At 41.5% G+C, this 22724-nt stretch overlaps 1 protein-coding gene across 1 annotated transcript in view; it reads right to left on the reverse strand.

Annotated features, from left to right (window-relative positions):
* LOC132639363 (uncharacterized) overlaps positions 1 to 22332 on the reverse strand; it is a 39028-nt gene extending 16696 nt beyond the window's left edge. Inside the window, exon 1 of the mRNA XM_060355815.1 lies at positions 22078 to 22332. Coding sequence (XP_060211798.1) covers positions 22078 to 22332 — 255 coding nt within the window. The remainder of the gene's footprint in view (positions 1 to 22077) is intronic.
* Between the last annotated feature and the right edge of the window lie 392 nt (positions 22333 to 22724).

Below are 22724 nucleotides of genomic sequence, written 5' to 3' on the forward strand. Positions count from 1 at the left end.
CCGTTCTCGACGTAAGTATGATTCTCTATGGGTGATTGTGGATAGGCTTACGAAGTCAGCTCATTTCTTACCAGTCAGAACGACGTATGTGGCGGAAGATTATGCAAAGCATTATGTTAAAGAGATAGTGCGACTCCATGGTGTCCCAGCATCTATTATCTCTGATAGGGGGACTCAGTTTACAGCTAATTTTTTGGAAGTCCTTCCAAGAGGGTTTCGGGACACAAGTGAGCTTAGCACGGCATTTCATCCATAGACTAATGGACAAGCTGAACTCACCATTCTGACTCTTGAAGATATGTTACGGGCATGTATGATAGATTTCGGAGGTAATTGGGATGATCACTTCCCACTCATTGAAAATTCTTATAACAATAGTTATCATTCTAGCATTCAAATGGCACCGTAAGAGGCTTTATATGGGCGAAAGTGTAGATCCCCAATTGGGTGGTTTGAGGCAGGAGAGACTAAATTGATAGGGCTAGACTTAGTCCAGCAAGCCATAGAGAAAGTCAAGCTCATACAAGATCGGTTATTAGCAGCTCAAAGTCGTCAAAAGTCCTATGCGGATAATCGTCAAAGGGACTTAGAGTTCCAAGTAAAAGATTGGGTATACTTGATAGTGTCACCAATGAAGGGTGTAATGAGATTTGGCAAAAAGGGGAAGCTCAGCCCCCGATACATTGGGCCTTATGAGATTGTGCGCAAAATAGGCAAAGTGGCCTATAAGTTAGATCTACCTCCTGATTTGGAGTCAGTTCACCCAATATTTCATGTCTCCATGCTTCATAAATGTGTTGGAGATCCTACTAGGATCATGCCAATAACGATATTCAAGTGACAGAAAAGTTGACTTATGAAGAGGTACCCATTGCCATACTAGATAGGCAAGTACGGAGGCTTAGAAACAAAGAAGTAGCCTCAGTTAAGGTTTTATGGAGAAGCAATAGACGAGACGAAAAGGCATGGGAAGCGGAATAAATTATGAGATCCAAGTACCAGCATTTATTTCTGCCCCTAGAAGACATCCAAGATGAGACGTCAAGATCATAAGGTATGTATGTTATTATTTTATGCATTTGGGTCGTGTGTGGTCAAATTCTATTGCTATTATTTTGTGGCCCTGTGAGGCATTGTTATTATGGGCTGTTGTGACATGATGGTAGTGCCATATTACAGGGGAAACTCTGGTAAATTTTTTACAGAATCCCCGAAGACTTAACATTCGAGGATGAATGTTCTTAAGGGGGAGAGAATGTTACAGCTCGGAAATTCCGTATGTGTTGATTCATGGATAGTTTAATGTGAGCTTAAGGTGATTATGAAATCCCTACGAGGATAAGCGAAGGATTAGATAGCTTGAGGTTCATCTAATAAGATTTTGAAGTTCTATGAATATGTGAAGTTTAGTTTGTTGAAGGGAGCGAAACGTAAGTCGTGTTCGGAAAGATTCCGCGATGATCGAGCTAATGTTTATGTGGCGATGTTTTAAATGGCTAATATAGAACCTATTTTATGGTTAATGAAGTATTATACAAGTGCTAAGAAGGTTCCATAAGGATTGGAGATCAAACGAGTCGACGAAAACGAACTTCGGGAAACTGGGGATTATATGGCCAAACATACTGGCCGTATAAAACATACGGACCGTATGTTGGACCGTACAATCAGCACAGATTGGCACTCTTCTCTGGACCAAATCTACGGCCAGACATACGGTCAGTATAATTTATACAGACAGTATGTTGGTCCGTAGAACTGGTCGGGACAGATTTGGTGTATTTAATGAGGGATCCAAGTTTCATTTCATTTCATTTCCCTATCACACCCCTTCTCTCTAAAACATATCTCTACATTTCTTCCACAAGAATTCAAGAGGTATTAGTGATCAACAACATAAACTAAGTGAATCAAGTGTAAGAAACCCATTAAAGATCATCCAAGTCAAGAAATCGCATTGGAGATGAACTAGGGTTTTGGCTCAAGTGAAGTATTTCCATCCAAAGCTTGTTCCCACGACATCAAAGGTAAGATTTATGGTATTTCCATGTTGTTTAAGGTATTTGAAAGTTGAAACACTTGGATTGTAGAAGGATATAGAAAAATGGGTCATGAATGTGAAAATAGTGCCATTTTGAGTAATAGCTTGAATTGAGTCACGATTTTTGATGTGTTGTGATATGGATATGTTATAAATGATGTTAATAACGTGGGATAGGAAATGTATATGAATGAACGTAGTCGTGCGTTATGACCATGGATATGGGTGATTGGAAGCGAATTGAAAAATATAGGTAATGTGGATGAATAAAGACTATTGCTATGATATTGTGAATGTATTATTGACATTTGGGAGTTGATTTACGATATGGAGGAATGTCGTATAAATAAAGGATATGCTGTCTGATTTTCTCTTGTTTTAGTCGTGTATGCTAGCTATCAATTTCTAATGATAGTATAACTTTAATGAAGGTAGAAACGTGAGCGTTGAAGGAGAACGTGCAAGTGGTAAAATAGTTGAACGGAAAGGTATGTAAGGCTAACCCTTCTTTCATAAGGCATGGTTCTTTGGACAAATATCTATTCTTGTATGAGCCTATGATGCGCTCCAAATGATTCTATCTTCAAAAAGCTACAAAGCTTATAATCCTTGATATGTATTACGATTGTACTAAATTCCTCATATGACGATTAATCCTATAAGGATAGACGTAATGAATGACGATAATGGTATTGATGATAATGATGACGACGATAATAGCGATAACGATAATGATGACGATGATAGTAGTGATAATGCTAAAGATGCCTATGAGCTTATATGTATGTGCGCCTATGTATGGATATTATGAAACCCCGAGCTTATATGGCCGGGTAGAATATATATATATATATATGATGCGCGCACACCACTGCTGTTGGGTACGGATACCACTGAGCCTTGGTAGGGCTAGGTATGTGTAACACTGAGCCTTGGTTGGCCAGGTATGTATGATCACCGAGCCTAATCATGGTCGGGTGCGTGAGGCACCGAACCTCCGTGGTCGGGTATGCTATGTATGTGATATGGATATGTATATGATATAGACATGAGTATGAATACGGACATGATACAAATGCGATTAAGAATGTGTATAAGAATACAATTATGGATATGAATGTAAATGAGTACGGATATGAATACGGACACGGATACGGACGTATGTACACAATCACGCACTAGAAATGGAAAGTCCCTATGAAAGGTAAGTAAGTGCTTATGACGTTGATACTACTGTCTCCCATCTTATGCTACTTCTTATGTTGCTTATTATGCTTCTATATTGATATTGATCACGCTTTACATACTCAGTACATTCTTCGTACTGACATCCTTTTGTTTGTGGACGCTGCGTCATGCTCGCAGGTGGCCAGGGAGGCAGGCTTGATCCATAGCTATATTTCTCAGGGACTACATAACGGAGCTCCATCTCATTCGGAGCTATAACTTTTGGTACTTATTCTTTTGTGTACATATTTATGGCCATAGCGGGGTCCTGTCCCTTCTATATGATATGACATACTCTCATTAGAGGCTCACAGACATGTGTATATAGTTAGATGTGTTTGTCCTTGTCGGCCTATATTTTGGATATCATTTTGTTAGCCTCGTCGGCTTATGTACATTGATATGGGCTTAGTTGCTAATGTTGATATAAAGGTATTGTTGCCCAATGGGATTCGTATGATTGATGAATAGAAATGTATGATTTAATATGTGGCTCACCTAGATGTGAATGTAAAGGTATGTTTAGAGATGCTCGGGTGGGCTAGCACCGGGTGCCCGTCGCGGCCCTCCGGTTGGGTCGTGACAAAAGTGGTATCAGAGCAGTTCTGTCCTAGGGTGTGTCTACGAGACGTGTCCAGTAGAGTCTTGGTTATGGGTGTATTGCGCGTCACACTTATAAATAAGAGGTTGCGGGCATTTTAGGAATGATTGGCCTTTTTTCTTCATAACATCGTGCGATAGAGCTATGATATAAGAACTTCCTTCTCCTTAACCGTGTATTGTGTGTTTTAGAGATGCCTGTAAAGAGAAAGGCTACAGCAACGCAAAAGGGCAAGAAGCTGGCAGAAAAGTGGGCTGAAAGAGCACCGCCAGCAGTTGTAGAGGAAAGTGAGTCCCAGAATGCGGCTTAATCTCAGTCCTCCCAGTCAGTGCCTATTTCTGAGGAGCGTGAGGGAGCCTCAGCCCCAGCTCCAGCACTTCCGGCTCCTCCACCGGATACTTCAGGCCAAGATGTAAAAGAGGCCATTCATTTGCTTACTTAATTGGTTGCTGCCCAGACTCAGCGGCAAAGCACAGGGCAAGGTGATAGGGCTGTTAGTGCAAGGGCCCGTGATTTCATTAGCTTGAACCCTCCGGAAGTCTTTAGATCAAAGCCGGATGAGGACCCTCAGAATTTTATTGATGGAATGTTAAGGACGCTTCTCTTGATACATGCTTCGGACACCGAATCGGTGGAGTTAGCATCCTATAGATTGAGGGATGTTTCGATCCATTGGTACACAGTTTGGATGGCTTCACGGGGTGCCAATGCACCTCCCCCAATATGGCAAGAATTTTTTGATGCTTTCCTTCGACATTATTTGCCTCCAGAAGTTCAGCGAGCTAGAGCCGATAAGTTCTTGAATTTGAGGCAAGGAAACACGAGTGCTCTAGATTATAGTCTCCGTTTCAATTCATTGGCTAGGTATACTTCACACATGGTAGCGGATATGGGTGACCGAGTGCACCGATTTGTGAAAGGCCTAGGGCCACATTTGATGGATAGGTGCTTGACCGCGTCCCTTCAGGATAACATGGACATTTCACGCATTCAGGCCCATGCTCAAAATTTAGAAGAAAGTCTACAACAGCAAAGAAGTGAACGTGAGCATGATAGGGGACTTAGTAAGAGGGCTAGATCTTCGGGTCCGATGAGTGAGTTTAGAGACGGGCACAGACAACAGTTATATAAGCATTCAGGCCATTCTATAACTGGTGCGCCTATATGGTTTTCAGGCAGAGATTCGATAGATCTACTCGTTCCGGGCCGAGTTAGAGTTTTTTGGGGTCTCAATTCAGAGGTGATTCGGGTCAGACGAGGCCACCCATACCACGATATTCCCAGTGTGGGAAGTTACATTGGGGTCAGTACCGATCGGGTTCAGAGGTCTGCTATTCATGTGGCCGACCAGGCCATATTATGCGTGATTGCCCCTCAGTTCATGGTAGAGGTAGGACCCAACGTTCAGAGTCGGTAGCCGGATCTTCATCATCTTTACGCCCTATGGGGCTTGGTTCACATCCGCCAGTCGGCCATGGTCGAGGCAGAGGGAGAGTCCCCAGTTCTAGCGGTCCTCAGCACCGTATTTATGCTTTGGCTGGACGCCAAGATCTTGAGTCTTCTCCTGATGTGGTCACAGGTATATTATCGTTATTTTCTCTTGATGTATATGCTTTGATTGATCCGGGATCCACATTGTCATATGTTACTCCGTATATTGCGGGTTGGTTTAGAGTCGAACCGAAGTCGATCAAACCTTTTGAGGTGTCTACACCCATTGGTGAATCGGTAATAGCTAGCATAGTATATAGAAACTGTATAGTTGTGGTTTGTGATCGTCGTACTATGATTGACTTGCATGAGTTAAGAATGGTAGACTTTGATGTTATTATGGGCATGAATTGGTTGGCTTCTTGCTATGCCAATGTCGATTGTAGAATGAAAGTGGTCCGTTTCCAATTTCCGAGAGAACCAGTTTTAGAATGGAAAGGGAATACTGCGTCACCAAAAGGTAGGTTTATTTCCTATCTAAAGGCAAGGAAAATGATCACAAAAGGATGTATTTATCATCTAGTTAGGGTTCAAGATGTAGAAGCTGAATCGCCAACTCTTCAGTCTGTTCCCATGGTGAATGAATTTCCGGATGTGCTCCCGAAAGAGCTTCCAGGCCTCCGTCCTGAGCGGGAGATTGAACTTTCTATTGATATGTTGCCAAACACTAAGCCTATATCTATTCCTCCTTATAGAATGGTTCCCGCACAATTGAAAGAGTTGACGGACCAATTGAAAGACTTGCTTGAGAAAGGCTTTATTAGGCCTAGTTCATCCCCGTGGGGAGCACCCATATTGTTTGTCCGAAAGAAAGATGGCTCCTTGATAATGTGCATTGACTATCGGCAATTGAATAAGGTGACAATTAAGAACAAATATCTTCTTCCGAGGATTGATGACTTATTTGATCAATTACAAGGTGCCAAATGGTTTTCAAAGATAGATTTGAGGTCCGGGTATCATCAAGTGAGAGTTAGGGAGAAAGCTATCCCTAAGACAGCCTTCAGAACAAGATATGGCCATTTTGAGTTCCGAGTAATGTCATTTGGGCTAACTAATGCACCGACAGTATTTATGGATTTGATGAACAACGTGTTTAAGCCCTTCCTAGATCTATTTGTGATTGTATTCATCGACGATATCCTAGTATAATCTAGATCTGAGGCAGAACATGCGGATCTTTTGTGTGTTGTCCTTAGAGTTCTTCGAACTCGAGAGTTGTTTGCAAAATTTTCTAAGTGTGAGTTTTGGTTGAACTCAGTGACATTTTTGGGGCACATTGTTGCAGCCGATGGTATTTGGATAGATAGCCAAAATATTGAGGCCATGAAGACTTGGCCAAGGCCCACAACTCCTACGGAGGTCCGCAGCTTTCTGGGTTTAGCAGGTTATTACAGGAGATTTGTTGAAGTTTTTTCTTCCATTTTTGCACCACTCACAAAGTAGACCCAGAAATCAGCAAAGTTTCAATGGACAGATTCTTGTGAACGTAGTTTCCAAGAGTTAAAAGATAGTTTGACTTCTGCCCCAGTCCTGACACTTCCAGAGGGATTGGAAGGATATGTTGTTTATTGTGATGCCTCAGGTATTGGGCTAGGCTGTGTGTTGATGCAACATGGTAAGGTGATTGCGTATGCTTCAAGGTAATTACGGAAACATGTGAAAAATGACCCAACCCATGATCTAGAATTGGCTGCAGTGGTTCATGCATTAAAGTTATGGAGACATTATTTATATGGTGTCCATGTGGATATTTATACAGATCATAAGAGTCTTCAGTATATCTTCAAGCAGAAAGAGTTGAATTTGCGGCAACGACGATGGTTGGAGTTGCTAAAGGATTATGATATTGATTTCCTATATCACCCCGGAAAGGCAAATGTTGTGGCTAATGCTTTTAGCCGTAGATCTATGGGAAGTTTGTATGATGTACGACCAGAGACGAGAGAAATGGCTCGTAAGCTGCAGCAGCTAGCTAGCCTAGGAGTTCGAGTAGTGGACTCAGGTAGCAGGGGGACCACCATTCAGAATTCAGCAGTCTCGTCGCTAGTAGCGGTAGTGAAAGAGCGACAATACGAATATCCCATGCTAATGCATTACAGAGATACACTCCCTCAGAAGGAGTCATCATCTTTTGAGATTGCAAGAGGCGGAGTTCTCCGATGCCGAGGCAGATTATGTGTTCCTAATGTGGCAGGTTTATGCCACCAAATATTGAGAGAAGCCCATTACTCCCGTTATTCTGTCCACCCTGGAGCGACGAAAATGTACCATGATCTTAAGTCTATATATTGGTGGAATGGGATGAAGAAAGATATAGCAGAATTCGTAGCTCAATGTCCCAACTATCAACAAGTGAAAATCGAGCACCAAAAGCCGGGCGGATTGCTACAAGCAATAGAAATTCAAAGTTGGAAGTGGGAAGTGATTAACAAGGACTTCATTACAGGCTTACCCCGTTATCGACGTAAGTATGATTATATATGGGTGATTGTGGATAGGCTCACGAAGTCAGCTCATTTCTTACCAGTCAGAACGACGTATGTGGCGGAAGATTATGCAAAGCATTATGTTAAAGAGATAGTGCGACTCCATGGTGTCGCAACATCTATTATCTCTGATAGGAGGAATCAGTTTACAGCTAATTTTTTGGAAGTCCTTCCAAGAGGGTTTAGGGACCCAAGTGAGCCTTAGCACAGCATTTCATCCACAGACTGATGGACAAGCTGAACGCACCATTCAGACTCTTGAAGATATGTTACGGGCATGTGTGATAGATTTCGGAGGTAGTTGGGATAATCACTTGCCACTCATTGAATTTGCTTATAACAATAGTTATCATTCTAGGATTCAAATGGCACCATATGAGGCTTTATATGGGCGAAAGCGTAGATTCCCAATTGGGTAGTTCGAGGCAGGAGAGACTAAATTGATAGGGCCAGACTTGGTCCAGCAAGTCATAGAGAAAGTCAAGCTCATACAAGATCGGTTATTAGCAGCTCAAAGTCGTCAAAAGTCCTATGCGGATAATCGTGGAAGAGACTTAGAGTTCCAAGTGAAAGATTGGGTGTTCTTGAAAGTGTCACCAATGAATGGTGTAATGAGATTTGGCAAAAAGGGGAAGCTCAACCCCCGATACATTGGGCCTTATGAGATTGTGCGCAAAATAGGAAAAGTGGCCTATGAGTTAGATCTACCTCCTGATTTGGAGTCAGTTCACCTAATTTTTCATGTCTCGATGCTTCGTAAATATGTTGGAGATCCTACTAGGATCGTGCCAGTAAATGATGTTCAAGTGACAGAAAAGTTGACTTATGAAGAGGTACCATTGCCATACTAAATAGGCAAGTACGGAGGCTTAGAAACAAAGAAGTAGCCTCAGTTAAGGTTTTATGGAGAAGCAATAGACGAGAAGAAATGGCATGGGAAGCGGAATAAATTATGAGATCCAAGTACCAACATTTATTTCTGCCCCTAGAAGAGATCCAAGATGAGACGTCAAGATCATAAGGTATGTATGTTTTTCTTTTATGCATTTGGGTCGTGTGTGGCCAAATTATATTGCTATTATGTTGTGGCCCAGTGAGGCATTGTTATTATGGGCTGTTGTGACAGGATGGTAGTGCCATATTACAAGGGAAACTCTGGCGAAATTTTTACAGAATCCCCGACGACTTAACATTTGAGGACGAATGTTCTTAAGGGGGAGAGAATGTTACACCTCGGAAATTCCGTATGTGTTGATTCATGGATAGGTTAATGTGAGCTTAAGCTGATTATGAAATCCCTACGAGGATAAGCAAAGGATTAGATAGCTTGAGGTTAATCTAATAAGATTTTGAAGTTCTATGAATATGTGAAGTTTAGTTTGTTGAAGGGAGCGAAATGTAAGTCGTGTTCGGAAAGATTCCGCTATAATCGAGCTAATGTTTATCTGGTGATGTTTTAAAGGGCTAATATAGAGCGTATTTTATGGTTAATGAAGTATTATACAAGTTCTAAGAAGGTTCAATAAGGATTGGAGATCAAACGAGTCGACGAAAACAAACTTCGGGAAACTGGGGATTATACGGCCAAACATACTGGCCATATAAAACATACGGACCGTATGTTGGACCATACAATCAGCCCAGATTGGCACCCTTCTCTGGACCAAATCTACGGCCAGACATACGGTCAGTATGATTTATACGGACCGTATGTTGGTCCGTAGAACTGGTCGGGACAGATTTGGTGTATTTAATGAGGGATCCAAGTTTCATTTCATTTCATTTCCCTATCACACCCCTTCTCCTTAAAACTTCTCTCTACATTTCTTCCACAAGAATTCAAGAGGTATTAGTTATCAACAACATAAACTAAGTGAATCGAGTGTAAGAAACCCATTAAAGATCATCCAAGTCAAGAAATCGCATTGGAGATGAACTAGGGTTTTGGCTCAAGTGATGTATTTTGTCACGACCTGGCTAGGGGCCGTGACAGGTACTCGGGGCTAACCGCCGAGCACCGCTCGTACTAGTACTCCTTAGGCTTATTTAACAATCATTTATCAGATTCATGCTCGATTTACAAGAGAACCTGTTTTCCTTTAGAAACATAATGTTTTTATACACATGAGCCCTTAGGATAGAAAAATAATAAATATGTATATATTTACACAATGACCAAGCCGTGAAACCACATGACCCACATTGAGTATCTACGAGCCTCTATGAGATGACATCTACAATTGTACACAAAAGAATCATCATAGGCACCTCCAGGACAATGGGGTGCTTTCAGTCAGCTAACAACCTCTATGAATCTGGAGCAAGATCTCCTCCCTGTCTACCTGTGGGCATGAACACAGCGTCCAAAGAAAACGGACATCAGTACGAATATTGTACTGAGTATGTAAGGCAGGAATGAAGTAAACAAACATAATAGAGGGATCCGGAATCATGAGAGAAGGATATAACCTGAATGTATATCATGGACAACATACTCTCTACATATATCGCATTTCACATAATCATAGTATACATGCTATCACGTCCCATACATCATCACATATGTCATCACATATAACCGCACATCGTAATCCGCATCGTTACCCATGTCCGGGTAACCCTCATATGCCGCCCACTAGTGGTGATCATGCCCGGCCCTCCAGGCTCGGTGTAAACATAGCATCCCGCATTAGCGGTGACATGCCCGGCCATATAGGCGTGGTGGAATCATACGCGGCCCGCATTAGCGGCGACATGCCCGGCCATATAGGCGCGGTGGAATCATATCATCACAAAATCAATCATAACACATCACTACTACATATCTCATGCCATAGCATCATGTTATCATTTCTTGGTATTCCATGCATCCCATAGTCGTATTACAAGTTAGCATTATTCATCATCTTATTGTCATAGCATACATTAGGCTTTAAGGCAACCACACTATGTCGGGGTGACGTAAGGTCGTGAACCCCCGATTGTATTATGGATATTTTATGAGTATCATGCCTCGCCTTGAAGGAAATAAAGCATAAGGCGAGTGTTAACAATAATAACATCATTAGCATTGTAGGAACATCGTGCCACAATTTCTTGTATCTCTATACTCTAGCTCATTGTCATTATTATCATGCTTATAGGTGATTCGATATATAAAAGGACTCATAAGCTTCATCTTATAGAAGGATTATGGAAAACTTGAAGGATTCATGCCTTGTGAAAGAAGATTTAAGCCTCACATACCTTTCTCATTTAAGCAATCTAGCGTTCGCTTATTCCCCTTTAATGTCACGTCTCTACCTTCAAAAGAGGATTCGTACTAACATTAGTTAATCAACTATAAGAACGCATTACTTTTTATAGAGACAATTGGGCAGCACTTCCTTTGTTTATACTACATTTCCCATACTCCATATCAACTCCCAACACTCACAACAACAATTACAATATAGCAATCAACAATCATCATTCATATACAATGACCATGATCCACCATTTCTCTTCATTTTTACCACATTTATGGTTTTGGGTTCGCTATCGTATTTTCTCATGTATCACACTTATCTCATGGTCTACATGTCATTTATAACATATTCATACTCACAACACACTAACATTCATGATTCAATTCAACTACCATTCACTCATGGCACTATTCACTCATTTATGACCCATTTGCTATGCTTCTCTACAATTCGGGTATCTTAACCTTACAATACCTTAAACAACATGAAATGGTCATGAAACTTACCTTGTACGATGGTTGAACAAGTCTTGAGTGGAGTTTCTCCTCTAGCACCAAAACCCTATCTCCTCTCTTTTGGTTTTCATTGAGGAAGATAAGCTTTACTTGGGTTTCATACAGTTTGATTCATGGATTATGTGTTGTTGATATTAGTTTCCCTTTGAATTCTCTTGTAATTGAAGAGTAGGGAGGGTTCTAGATGTTTCTTGAAGTGTAGAGTGAGAGTGGAATGAAAAATGAAATGAAAAAGGTCCCTTATACTTAAACTTAAAATCTGCCCGACCCTCTTTATACGGACCAACATACGGTCCGTACTATTTATACGGACCGTATGTATGGCCGTACATTTGGTCCAGTGGCTGGTGGCCTCCTTGGCCAATTATACGGTCCAACATACAGCTGGTACAATTTATACGGTCCGTAGGTTGGGCTGTATAATGCCCAGTGATTCCGTTTTCGTTCTCGTTGTCTCGTTTGATCTCCGATCCTTATCGAACCTTCTCGGCACTTGTTTAACATATCAACATCAACCTTAGGGACATTATTACACTTCTCTAAGATATCATTATGCCATCATGGAATTGTTGCTCGAAATTCTTATCCGATACACAACGTATGATTCGTTTTCCCTAACAACTTTCTCTCCTTGCATTGTATGCCTTTAAAATCTCGTTGAGGGTCATCTAATACTCTTTCTTACTCGTCAAAACATCACATATGCTATGTCCTCTGCTATCCTATTCACTGTACATATACGGGGAATTTTTCCAAAGTGTAACATTCTTCCCCCCTTTTGGGACATTCGTCCTCGAATGTTAAACACTCGGAATTCTACAAAAATTTCGCTAGAGTTTCCCGTGTAACTTGGCACTACCAACCTGTCACAACAACCCATAATATCATTGCCTCATAGGGCTACATCACAATAGCAACATATCTATGGCCACACACGACCAAAAGCATAAAGATAAAGCATACATACCTTATATTGTCGGTGTTTCCTCTTGGATCTCTCCTAGGGGTCGGAATAAGTACGGGTACTTAGATTTCATACTATCTTCCGCTTCCCAGGTCATTTCTTCCCGATTGTTGTTTCGCCACAATACTTTGACTGACGCTGCTTCTTTATTTCGAAGCTTTCGCACTTGCCTATCTAGGATGGCAATAGGCACCTCTTCATAGGTTAGCCTTTCCGTTACTTGCACATCATCTATCGGGACAATCTTTGTGGGATCTCCAACACACTTGTGGAGCATCGAAACATGAAAGAAATGATGGAATGATTCAAGCTCCGAAGGAAAATCCAATTCATAGGCTACCTGCCCTACCTTGCGGGTGATCTTGTAGGGCCCAATGTATATAGGACTTAGCTTTCCTTTCTTACCAAATCTCATTACCCCTTTCATGGGTGACACTTTCAAAAATACCCAATCATTAATTTGAAACTCCAAGTCTCGCCGGCGGTTGTCCGCATAACACTTTTGGAGACTTTGGGCTGTCAACAACCGATCTTGGATCACCTTGACCTTTTTTATTGCTTGTTGGATCAATTCAGGGCCCACTAATTGTGCTTCCCCTATTTCAAACCATCCAATTGGAGATCTACATTTCCTTCCGTATAAAGCTTCATATGGAGCCATTTGTATACTAGAATGATAGTTGTTGTTATATGCAAACTCAATTAGTGGCAAATGATCATCCCAACTACCACCGAAATCCAACACACACGCTCGTTGCATATCTTCCATGGTCTGAATAGTGCGCTCGTCTTGCCCATCGGTCTGTGGATGAAATGTCGTGCTAAACTTTACTTGCGTGCCTAGACCTTCTTGAAAAGACTTCCAAAACCTAGCTGTAAACTGTGCTCCTCTATCCGTGATAATAGACAATGGAATACCATGGAGTCGCACGATTTCCTTGAGATACAGCCTTGCATAATCTTCAGCCGAGTACGTGGTTCTAACTGGAAGAAAATGGGCTGCTTTCGTCAATCTATCCACGATCACCCATATAGAATCATATTTTCCACGAGAACGAGGTAATCCCACGATGAAATCCATGTTGATCACTTCCCATTTCTAGGTGGGTATCTCTATTGCTTGCAATAAGCCTCCTGCTTCTGATGTTCAGCTTTTACTTGTTGGCAAATTGGACATTGCGCTACAAATTCGGCTATGTCTCGCTTCATGCCATCCCACCAATACGTCATCTTGAGATCATGATACATTTTGGTTGCACCTGGATGAATAGAATATCGAGAGCAATGTGCTTCTTCTAAAATTCATCGGTGCAATTCCGCCACATTCGGCACACATAACCTGCCTCGGTACCTAAGAATCCCATCCATGGAAACTCCAAATGGAGACTTTTCTTTCCCATGAGATGTGTCTCTATAACGACATAACTGAGGATATTCACACTGCTGTTCTCTCACATCCATATCCAAGGACGAAATTGTGAAATCATTTATACTAATCCCAACATTGCCCGAATAAATTACACGCACTCCAAGATTATCCAATCGATGAAGTTCTTGAACCATCTCTTTCCTTTCCGGAGGGACTTTACATAAACTGCCCATTGATCGGCGGCTAAGTGCAACGGCTACTACATTCGCCTTCCCGGGGTGGTATAAAATGTTAACATCATAATCCTTTAATAATTCTAACCACCGCCTCTATCGCAGGTTCAACTCCTTTTGCTTGAAGATGTACTGGAGACTTTTGTGATCTGTATAGATATCAACATGCACACCGTACAAATAATGTCTCCACATTTTTAAGGCATGAATGACCGCAGCCAATTCGAGATCATGAGTTGGATAATTCTTTTCATGTTTCCGTAATTGTCTCGAAGCATATGCAATAACTTTACCATGCTACATCAATACGCATCCTAATCCCACACCGGAAGCATCACAATACACAACATAGCCATCTGGCCCTTCTGGAAGTGTTAAAATCGGAGCTGAAGTCAACTTGTTTTTCAACTCTTGGAAACTACGTTCACAAGAATCGTTCCATTGAAACTTAGCTGTCTTCTGGGTGAGCTTCCTCAATGGGGCTGAAATAGATAAAAAGCCCTCTACAAAACTACGAACTTCTGTGGGCGTCGTAGGCCTTGGCCAAGTCTTTATAGCTTCAATTCTCTGAGTGTCAACTCGAATACCATCATTTGAAATAACATGGCCCAGAAATGTCACAGAATTTAACCAAAACTCGCACATTGAAAATTTTGCATACAATTTTCGGGTTCGAAGAATACCAAGAACAATTCTCAGATGATCTGCATATTCCGATTCCGTGCGAGAATACACCAGAATATCATCAATAAATACTGTCACAAATAGATCCAAAAGAGGCCTGAATGCGTTGTTCATCAAATTCATAAATACAGCCGGAGCATTAGTCAACCCGAACGACATCACTCGAAATTCATAATGGTCATATCTCGTTCTGAAGGCTATTTTAGGAATATCCGCTTCTCTGACTCTCACTTGATGGTAGCCCGACCTCAAATCTATTTTTGAAAACCACTTGGCACCTTGACATTGATCGAACAAATCATCAATCCTTGGAAGAGGATATCGGTTCTTTATCGTCACCTTGTTCAATTGCCTGTAGTCGATACACATTCGTAGAGATCCGTCTTTCTTTCTCACAAACAAGACCGGTGCTCCCCACGGTGATGAACTGGGTCTAATGAATCCCTTCCCGAGCAAGTCTTTCAGCTGCGCCTTTAGCTCTTTTAATTCTGCCGGAGCCATTAGATAAGGAGGAATAGAAATAGGCTTGGTGTCCGGCAATACATCAATAGAAAAATCAATTTCCCTTTCTGGTGGAAGACCTGGAAGTTCATCTGGGAATACGTCTGGAAATTCATTCACTACTGGAACTGAATGGAAGGTTAGCGGCTTTGCCTCAGTGTGATGAACCCGAACTAGGTGATAGATATAACCCTTGGCTATCATCTTCCTTGCCTTGAGGTAGGAAATAAACCTGCCCTTTGGAGATGCTGTATTACCTTTCCATTCAAGCACGGGCTCTCCCGGAAATTGGAATCGGACCACTTTTGTGCGGTAATCAACGTTTGCATAACACGAAGCCAACCAATCCATACCCATGATTACATCGAAATCTACCATTTCCAGCTCAATCAAATCACCCTTTTTCTATCGATCACATATCACAATGACACAATTTCTGTACACTTGTCTTTCTATCACGGGATCACCAACCGGAGTGAGTACCTCAAAGGGTATAATTGACTCGGGTTTCACCCCAATACAACCAGCAACATATGGAGTAATATAAGAGAATGTAGAACCCAGATCTATCAACGCATACACATCACGGGAGAATATAGACAATATACCTGTAACCACATCAGGAGAGGACTCGAGATCCTGCCGTCCAGATAAAGCATATACACGGGGCTGAGTGGCACCTAAAGTAGATGCTGCCCCTCAGCCTCTACCTCGGCCTGCTGTCATCTGGGGAGTCTGCCCCGCTGGGCGTGCTGATGAAGAACCCGCTGCTGAGCCTGTCGGCTGAACCCCACCTCTGCCATATCGCGAGGGACAATCTCGCATCAAATGTCCGGTCTGCCCACAAATATAACAAGCATCAGTGTCCTGACGACATGGCCCTGAGTGTAATTTGCGGCACCAACTACATCATGGAACTGGGGGTCTCCCCTGATTATAATCACCCTCAAACTGGGAACCTGAAGCCCTCGAACTCTGACCTTGTCCCGAGCGAAAGGCGTGGTCAAATATTCTATCTGGAAATCTGGGATGTGCGCTAGTCGCTGACTGGCATGAATGTCGGGAATAAGTCTGCCTCGATCCCCCTCTATAATAACTGCCTATGCCCATAGATCTCGCCCTTTTTCTTTGTCTTCTATCACTGTCGCGATCACCCCTTTGTTGTTATTGTCGCCCCTCCAATTTCTGAGCATGGGCCTTTATCCGGGAAATGTCCATCCCGTCTTGCAGGGAAGCCGTCAGACAATCTCTGAATAAATGTGGCCCCAAACCACTCACAAATCTATGTACCCGATCTCGCATGTCGGCCACCATAGTCGGAGCATATCTAGCCAAAGAATTGAATCGCATGCTATACTCCCTGGCACTCATATTTCCTTGCCTCAAATTTAAGAAACTGTCCGCTCTAGCTCGGCGGACCTCGGGTGGCAAATAGTGACGAATAAAAGCATCAACAAACTCTTACCACACCGGAGGAGGCGCATTCTCCCCTATTGATAATACCCAATTGTTGTATCATAACACCGCCACATCCCGGAGTCTATAAGATGCCAACTCCACGGGATTCGGTTTCGGAGGCATGGACAATCTTCAAAGTCCTCAACATTTCATCAATGAAACCTTGTGGGTCTTCCTCCGGCTTTGACCCGAAGAACTCCGGAGGATTTAGAATCATAAAATCACGGGCCTTTATACTTGCAGCCCGGTCGCTTAAACCCACATTCTGTCGTTTCGCCTGTGCGGCAACCAACTGTGTCAATAATTGGATGGCCTCGGTCATTTGTTGACCCGAAGTAATCGGCGGAGGAATTGGAGCTGGGGCTCCTCCTTGCTCTTCCACATTAGGCGGGGTAGAAGAAGTATCAGACAAGGCCTCGTTGTGTGATTCGCCTTCTTCTATATTCATCGGAGGCTCTCTTTCTACCCGCCGCTTTGTCGTAGTCTTGCCCTTCTGGGCGGCTGTAGCTTTTCCCTTTGGTGGCATTCTGAAATCATAACACACTATTAGGGAGGATAAAATCTTATGCATGGCTCTATCGCACAATCTCATGAAAAGAAAGATGGTCACCTTTCCTAAATGCCATGTAGCCTCTTGTTTATTGATGTGGCGCGCTACACACCATAAACGAGACTCTACTAGACACGGCTCGTAGACACTTCGTAGGACCGAACTGCTCTGATACCACTTTTGTCACGACCCGGCTAGGGGCTGTGACGGGTACCCGGGGCTAACCGCCGAGCACCACTCGTACTAGTACTCCTTACGCTTATTTAACAATCATTTATCAGATTAATGCTCGATGTACAAGAGAACCCATTTTTCTTTAGAAACATAATGTTTTTATACACATGAGCCCTTAGGATAGAAAAATAATAAATATGTATATATTTACACAATAACCACGCCGTGAAACCACATGACCCACATTGAGTATCTACGAGCCTCTATGAGATGACATCTACAATTGTACACAAAAGAATCATCATAGGCACCTCCAGGACAATGGCGTGCTTTCAGTCAACTAACAGCCTCTAAGAATCTGGAGCAAGATCTCCTCCCATTCTACCTGTGGGCATGAACACAACGTCCAAAGAAAACGGACGTCAGTACGAATATTGTACTGAGTATGTACGACAGGAATGAAGTAAACAAACATAATAGAGGGATTCGGAGTCATGAGAGAGGGATATAGCCTGAATGTATATCACGGACAACATACTCTCTACATATATCGCATTTCACATAATCATAGTATACATGCTATCATGTCCCATACATCATCACATACGTCATCACATATAACCGTACATCGTAATCCACATCATTACCCGCGTCCGGGTAACCCTCATATGCCGCTCACTAGTGGCGATCATGCTCAGCCCTCTAAGCTCGGTGTAAACATAGCAGCCCGTATTAGCGGTGACATGCCCGGCCATATAGGCACGGTGGAATCATACGCAGCCCGCATTAGCGGTGACATGCCTGACCATATAGGCACGGTGGAATCATATCATCGCAAAATTAATCATAACACATCACTATTACACATCTCATGCCATAGCATCATGTTATCATTTCTTGGTATTCCATGCATCCCATAGTCGTATTACAAGTTAGCATTATTCATCAACTTATTGTCATAGCATACATTAGGCTTTAAGGCAACCACACTATGTCGGGGGGACGTAAGGTCGTGAACCCCCCTATTGTATTATGGACATTTTATGAGTATCATGCCTCGCCTTGAAGGAAATAAAGCATAAGGCGAGTGTTAACAATAATAACATCATTAGCATTGTAGGAACATCGTGCCACAATTTCTTGAATCTCTATACCCTAGCTCATTGTCATTATTATCATGCTTATAGAGATTCGATATATAGAAGGACTCATAAGCTTCATCTTATAGAAGGATTATGGAAAACTTGAAGTATTCATGCCTTGTGAAAGAAGAGTTAAGCCTCACATACCTTTCTCGTTTAAGAAATCTAGCGTTCGTTTATTCCCCTTCAATGTCACGTCTCTACCTTCAAAAGAGGATTCGTACTAACATTAGTTAATCAACTATAAGAACGCATTACTATTTCTAGAGACAATTGGGCAGCACTTCCTTTGTTTATACTACTTTTCCCATACTCCATATCAACTCCCAACACTCACAACAACAATTACAATATAGCAAACAACAATCATCATTCATATATAAAATGACCATGATCTACCATTTCTCTTCATTTTTCCCACATTTATGGTTTTGGGTTCGCTATCGTATTTTCTCATGTATCACACTCATCGCATGGTCTACATGTCATTTATAACATATTCATACTCACAACATACTAACATTCATGATTCAATTCAACTACCATTCACACATAGCACTATTCACTCATTTATGACCCATTTGCTATGTTTCTCTACAATTCGGGTATCTTAACCTTCCAATACCTTAAACAACATGAAATGGTCATGAAACTTACCTTGGATGATGGTTGAACAAGTCTTGAGTGGATTTTCTCCTCTAGCACCAAAACCCTATCTCCTCTCTTTTGGTTTTCTTTGAGGAAGATGAGCTTTACTTGGTTCCATACACTTTGATTCATGGATTATGTGTTGTTGATCTTAGTTTCCCTTTGATTTCTCCTGTAATTGAATATTAGGGAGGGTTCTAGATGTTTCTTGAAGTGTAGAGTGAGAGTGGAATGAAAAATGAAATGAAAAAGGTCCCTTATACTTAAACTTAAAATCTGCCCGACCCTCTTTATACGGACCAACATACGGTCCGTACTATTTATACGGACCGTATGTATGGCCGTACATTTGGTCCAGTGGCTGGTGGCCTCCTTGGCCAATTATACGGTCCAACATACAGCTGGTACAATTTATACGGTCCGTAGGTTGGGTGCGTATAATGCCCAGTGATTCCGTTTTCGTTCTCGTTGTCTCGTTTGATCTCCGATCCTTATCGAACCTTCTCGGCACTTGTTTAACATCTCAACATCAACCTTAGGGACATTATTACACTTCTCTAAGACATCATTATGCCATCATGGACTTGTTGCTCAAAATTCTTATCCGATACACAACGTATGATTCGTTTTCCCTAACAACTTTCACTCCTTGCATTGTATGCCTTTAAAATCTCATTGAGGGTCATCTAATACTCTTTCTTAATCGTCAAAACATTGCATATGCTATGTCCTCTACTAGCCTGTTCACTGTACATATACGGGGAATTTTTCCAAGGTGTAACATATTTCCACCCAAAGCTTGTTCCTACAACATCTAAGGTAAGATTTATGGTATTTCCATGTTTTTTAAGGTATTTGAAAGTTGAAACACTTGGATTGTAGAAGGATATAGAAAAATGGGTCATGAATGTGAAAATAGTGTCATTTTGAGTAATAGCTTGAATTGAGTCATGCTTTTTGATGTGTTGTGATATGGATACGTTATAAGTAATGTTAATAACATGGGATAGGCAATGTATATGAATGAACGTAGTCGTGTGTTATGACCATGGATATGGGTGATTGGAAGCGAATTGAGAAATATAGGTAATGTGGATGAATAAAGACTATTGCTATGATATTGTGAATGTATTATTGACGTTTGGGAGTTGATTTACGATATGGAGGAATGTCGTACAAATAAAGGAGATGCTGTCCGATTTACTCTAGTTTTAGTCGTGTATGCTAGCTATCGATTTCTAATGATAGTATAACTTTAATGAAAGTAGAAACGTGAGCGTTGAAGGAGAACGTGCAACTGGTAAAATAGTTGAACGGAAAGGTATGTAAGGCTAACCCTACTTTCATAAGGCATGGTTCTTTGGCCAAATATCTATTCTTCTATGAGCCTATGATGTGATCCAAAGCTTATAATCCATGATATATATTACGATTGTACTAAAATCCTCATATGACGAATAATCCTATAAGGATAGACGTAATGAATAACGATAATGGTACTGATGATAATGATGATGACGATAATAGCGATAGCGATAATGATGACGATGATAGTAGTGATAATGCTAAAGATGCCTATGAGCTTATATGTATGTGTGCCTATGTATGGCTATTATGAAACCCCGAACTTATATGGCCGGGTAGAATATATAGATGTAGAATATATATATATATATATATATATATATATATATATATATATATATATATATATATATACGTATATGACGATGCATGCGCACCACTACAGTTGGATACGGATAACACTGAGCCTTGGTAGGGCCGAGTATGTTTAACACTGAGCCTTGGTTGGCCAGGTATGTATGATCATCGAGCCTAACCATGGTCGGGTACGTGAGACACCGAACCTCCGTGGTCGGGTATGCTATGTAAATGATATGTATATGATATGGATATGTATATGATATAGACATGAGTAGGAATACGGACATGATACAAATACGATTAAGAATGTGTATAAGAATACGATTATGGATATGAATGTAAATCGATATGAATGTAAATGAGTACGGATGTATGTACACAATCACGCACTAGAAATGGAAAGTCCATATGAAAGGTAAGTAAGTGCTTATGACGTTGATACTACTGTCTCCCATCTTATGCTACTTCTTATGTTGCTTATTATGCTTCTATATTGATATTGATCACGATTTACATATTCAGTACATTCTACGTACTGACGTCCTTTTGTTTGTGGACGCTGCGTCACGCCCGCAGGTGACCAGGGAGACCGGCTTGATCCATAGCTATATTTCTCAGGGACTACATAGCGGAGCTTCATCTTATTCGGAGCTATAGCTTTTGGTACTTATTCTTTTGTGTACATATTTATGGGCATAGCGGGGTCTTGTCCCGCCTATATGATATGACATACTCTCATTAGAGGCTCGTAGACATGTGTATATAGTTAGATGTGTTTGGCCTTGTCGGCTTATATTTTGGATATCATTTTGTTAGCCTCATCGGCTTATGTACATTGATATGGGCTTAGTTCCTAATGTTGATATAAAGGTATTGTTGCCGAATGGGATTCGTATGATTGATGAATAGAAATGTATGATTGAATATGTGGCTCACCTAGATGTGAATGTCAAGGTATGTTTAGAGGTGCCCGGGTGGGCTAGCACTGGGTGCCCGTCGCGGCCCTCTGGTTGGGTCGTGACATTGCACTTGGTACATTCCAAGCAGTATGCCTGTGATATCTTTACAAACGTTTACCTTCTTCGACTTCCTCTGATCAAGCCTCTTCATCAGTAAAGAGATATTCGTGGCCAATTGTGCCAATGTCTGCTGCATCTCTATCAGAATATGATATGGGAAACCATGGTTCAGACTCCTATCCAAATATTCTTTGTACCTCTCCCAAGCCTCAAAACGTTTCTCCCCATGACGTTGTTTGAACTCGTAAATTTGATCACGAATCTCAGCTCTTTTACTCGGAGGATACCACTTCCTGAGAAATATTTTAACCATCTCTTCCCATGTACCAACAGAATTTCGGGGCAGCTTTGTGAACCATTTTCTCGCATTTCCGACTAATGAATATATGAAGAGTTTCAACCGAACCGCTTCTTGAGACACACCCCTTTGGATATGATGAGAGCATACCTCTAGAAAGTTTGTTATATGCTAGTGAGGATCATCATCGACTGCATTCCGAAAGTATCCCTCTTGTTTGAGCATATGATAAAGGGACTAGTCAAACTTAATTGTAGCAGCAGTCACCCTAGGATGAATTATTGCAGATGCAAAGTCTTCCTCTATATCTGACTCATCACCAAATACGTTCTCGACTGGAAGTCTGTCATCTGTCATGGTCACCTAGTTTACAAGGTATCCAATTCCTCGGCAACAGTGCCAAAATT

This window comes from Lycium barbarum, chromosome 5 (assembly GCF_019175385.1).
Source record: "Lycium barbarum isolate Lr01 chromosome 5, ASM1917538v2, whole genome shotgun sequence".
Classification (NCBI taxonomy): domain Eukaryota; kingdom Viridiplantae; phylum Streptophyta; class Magnoliopsida; order Solanales; family Solanaceae; genus Lycium; species Lycium barbarum.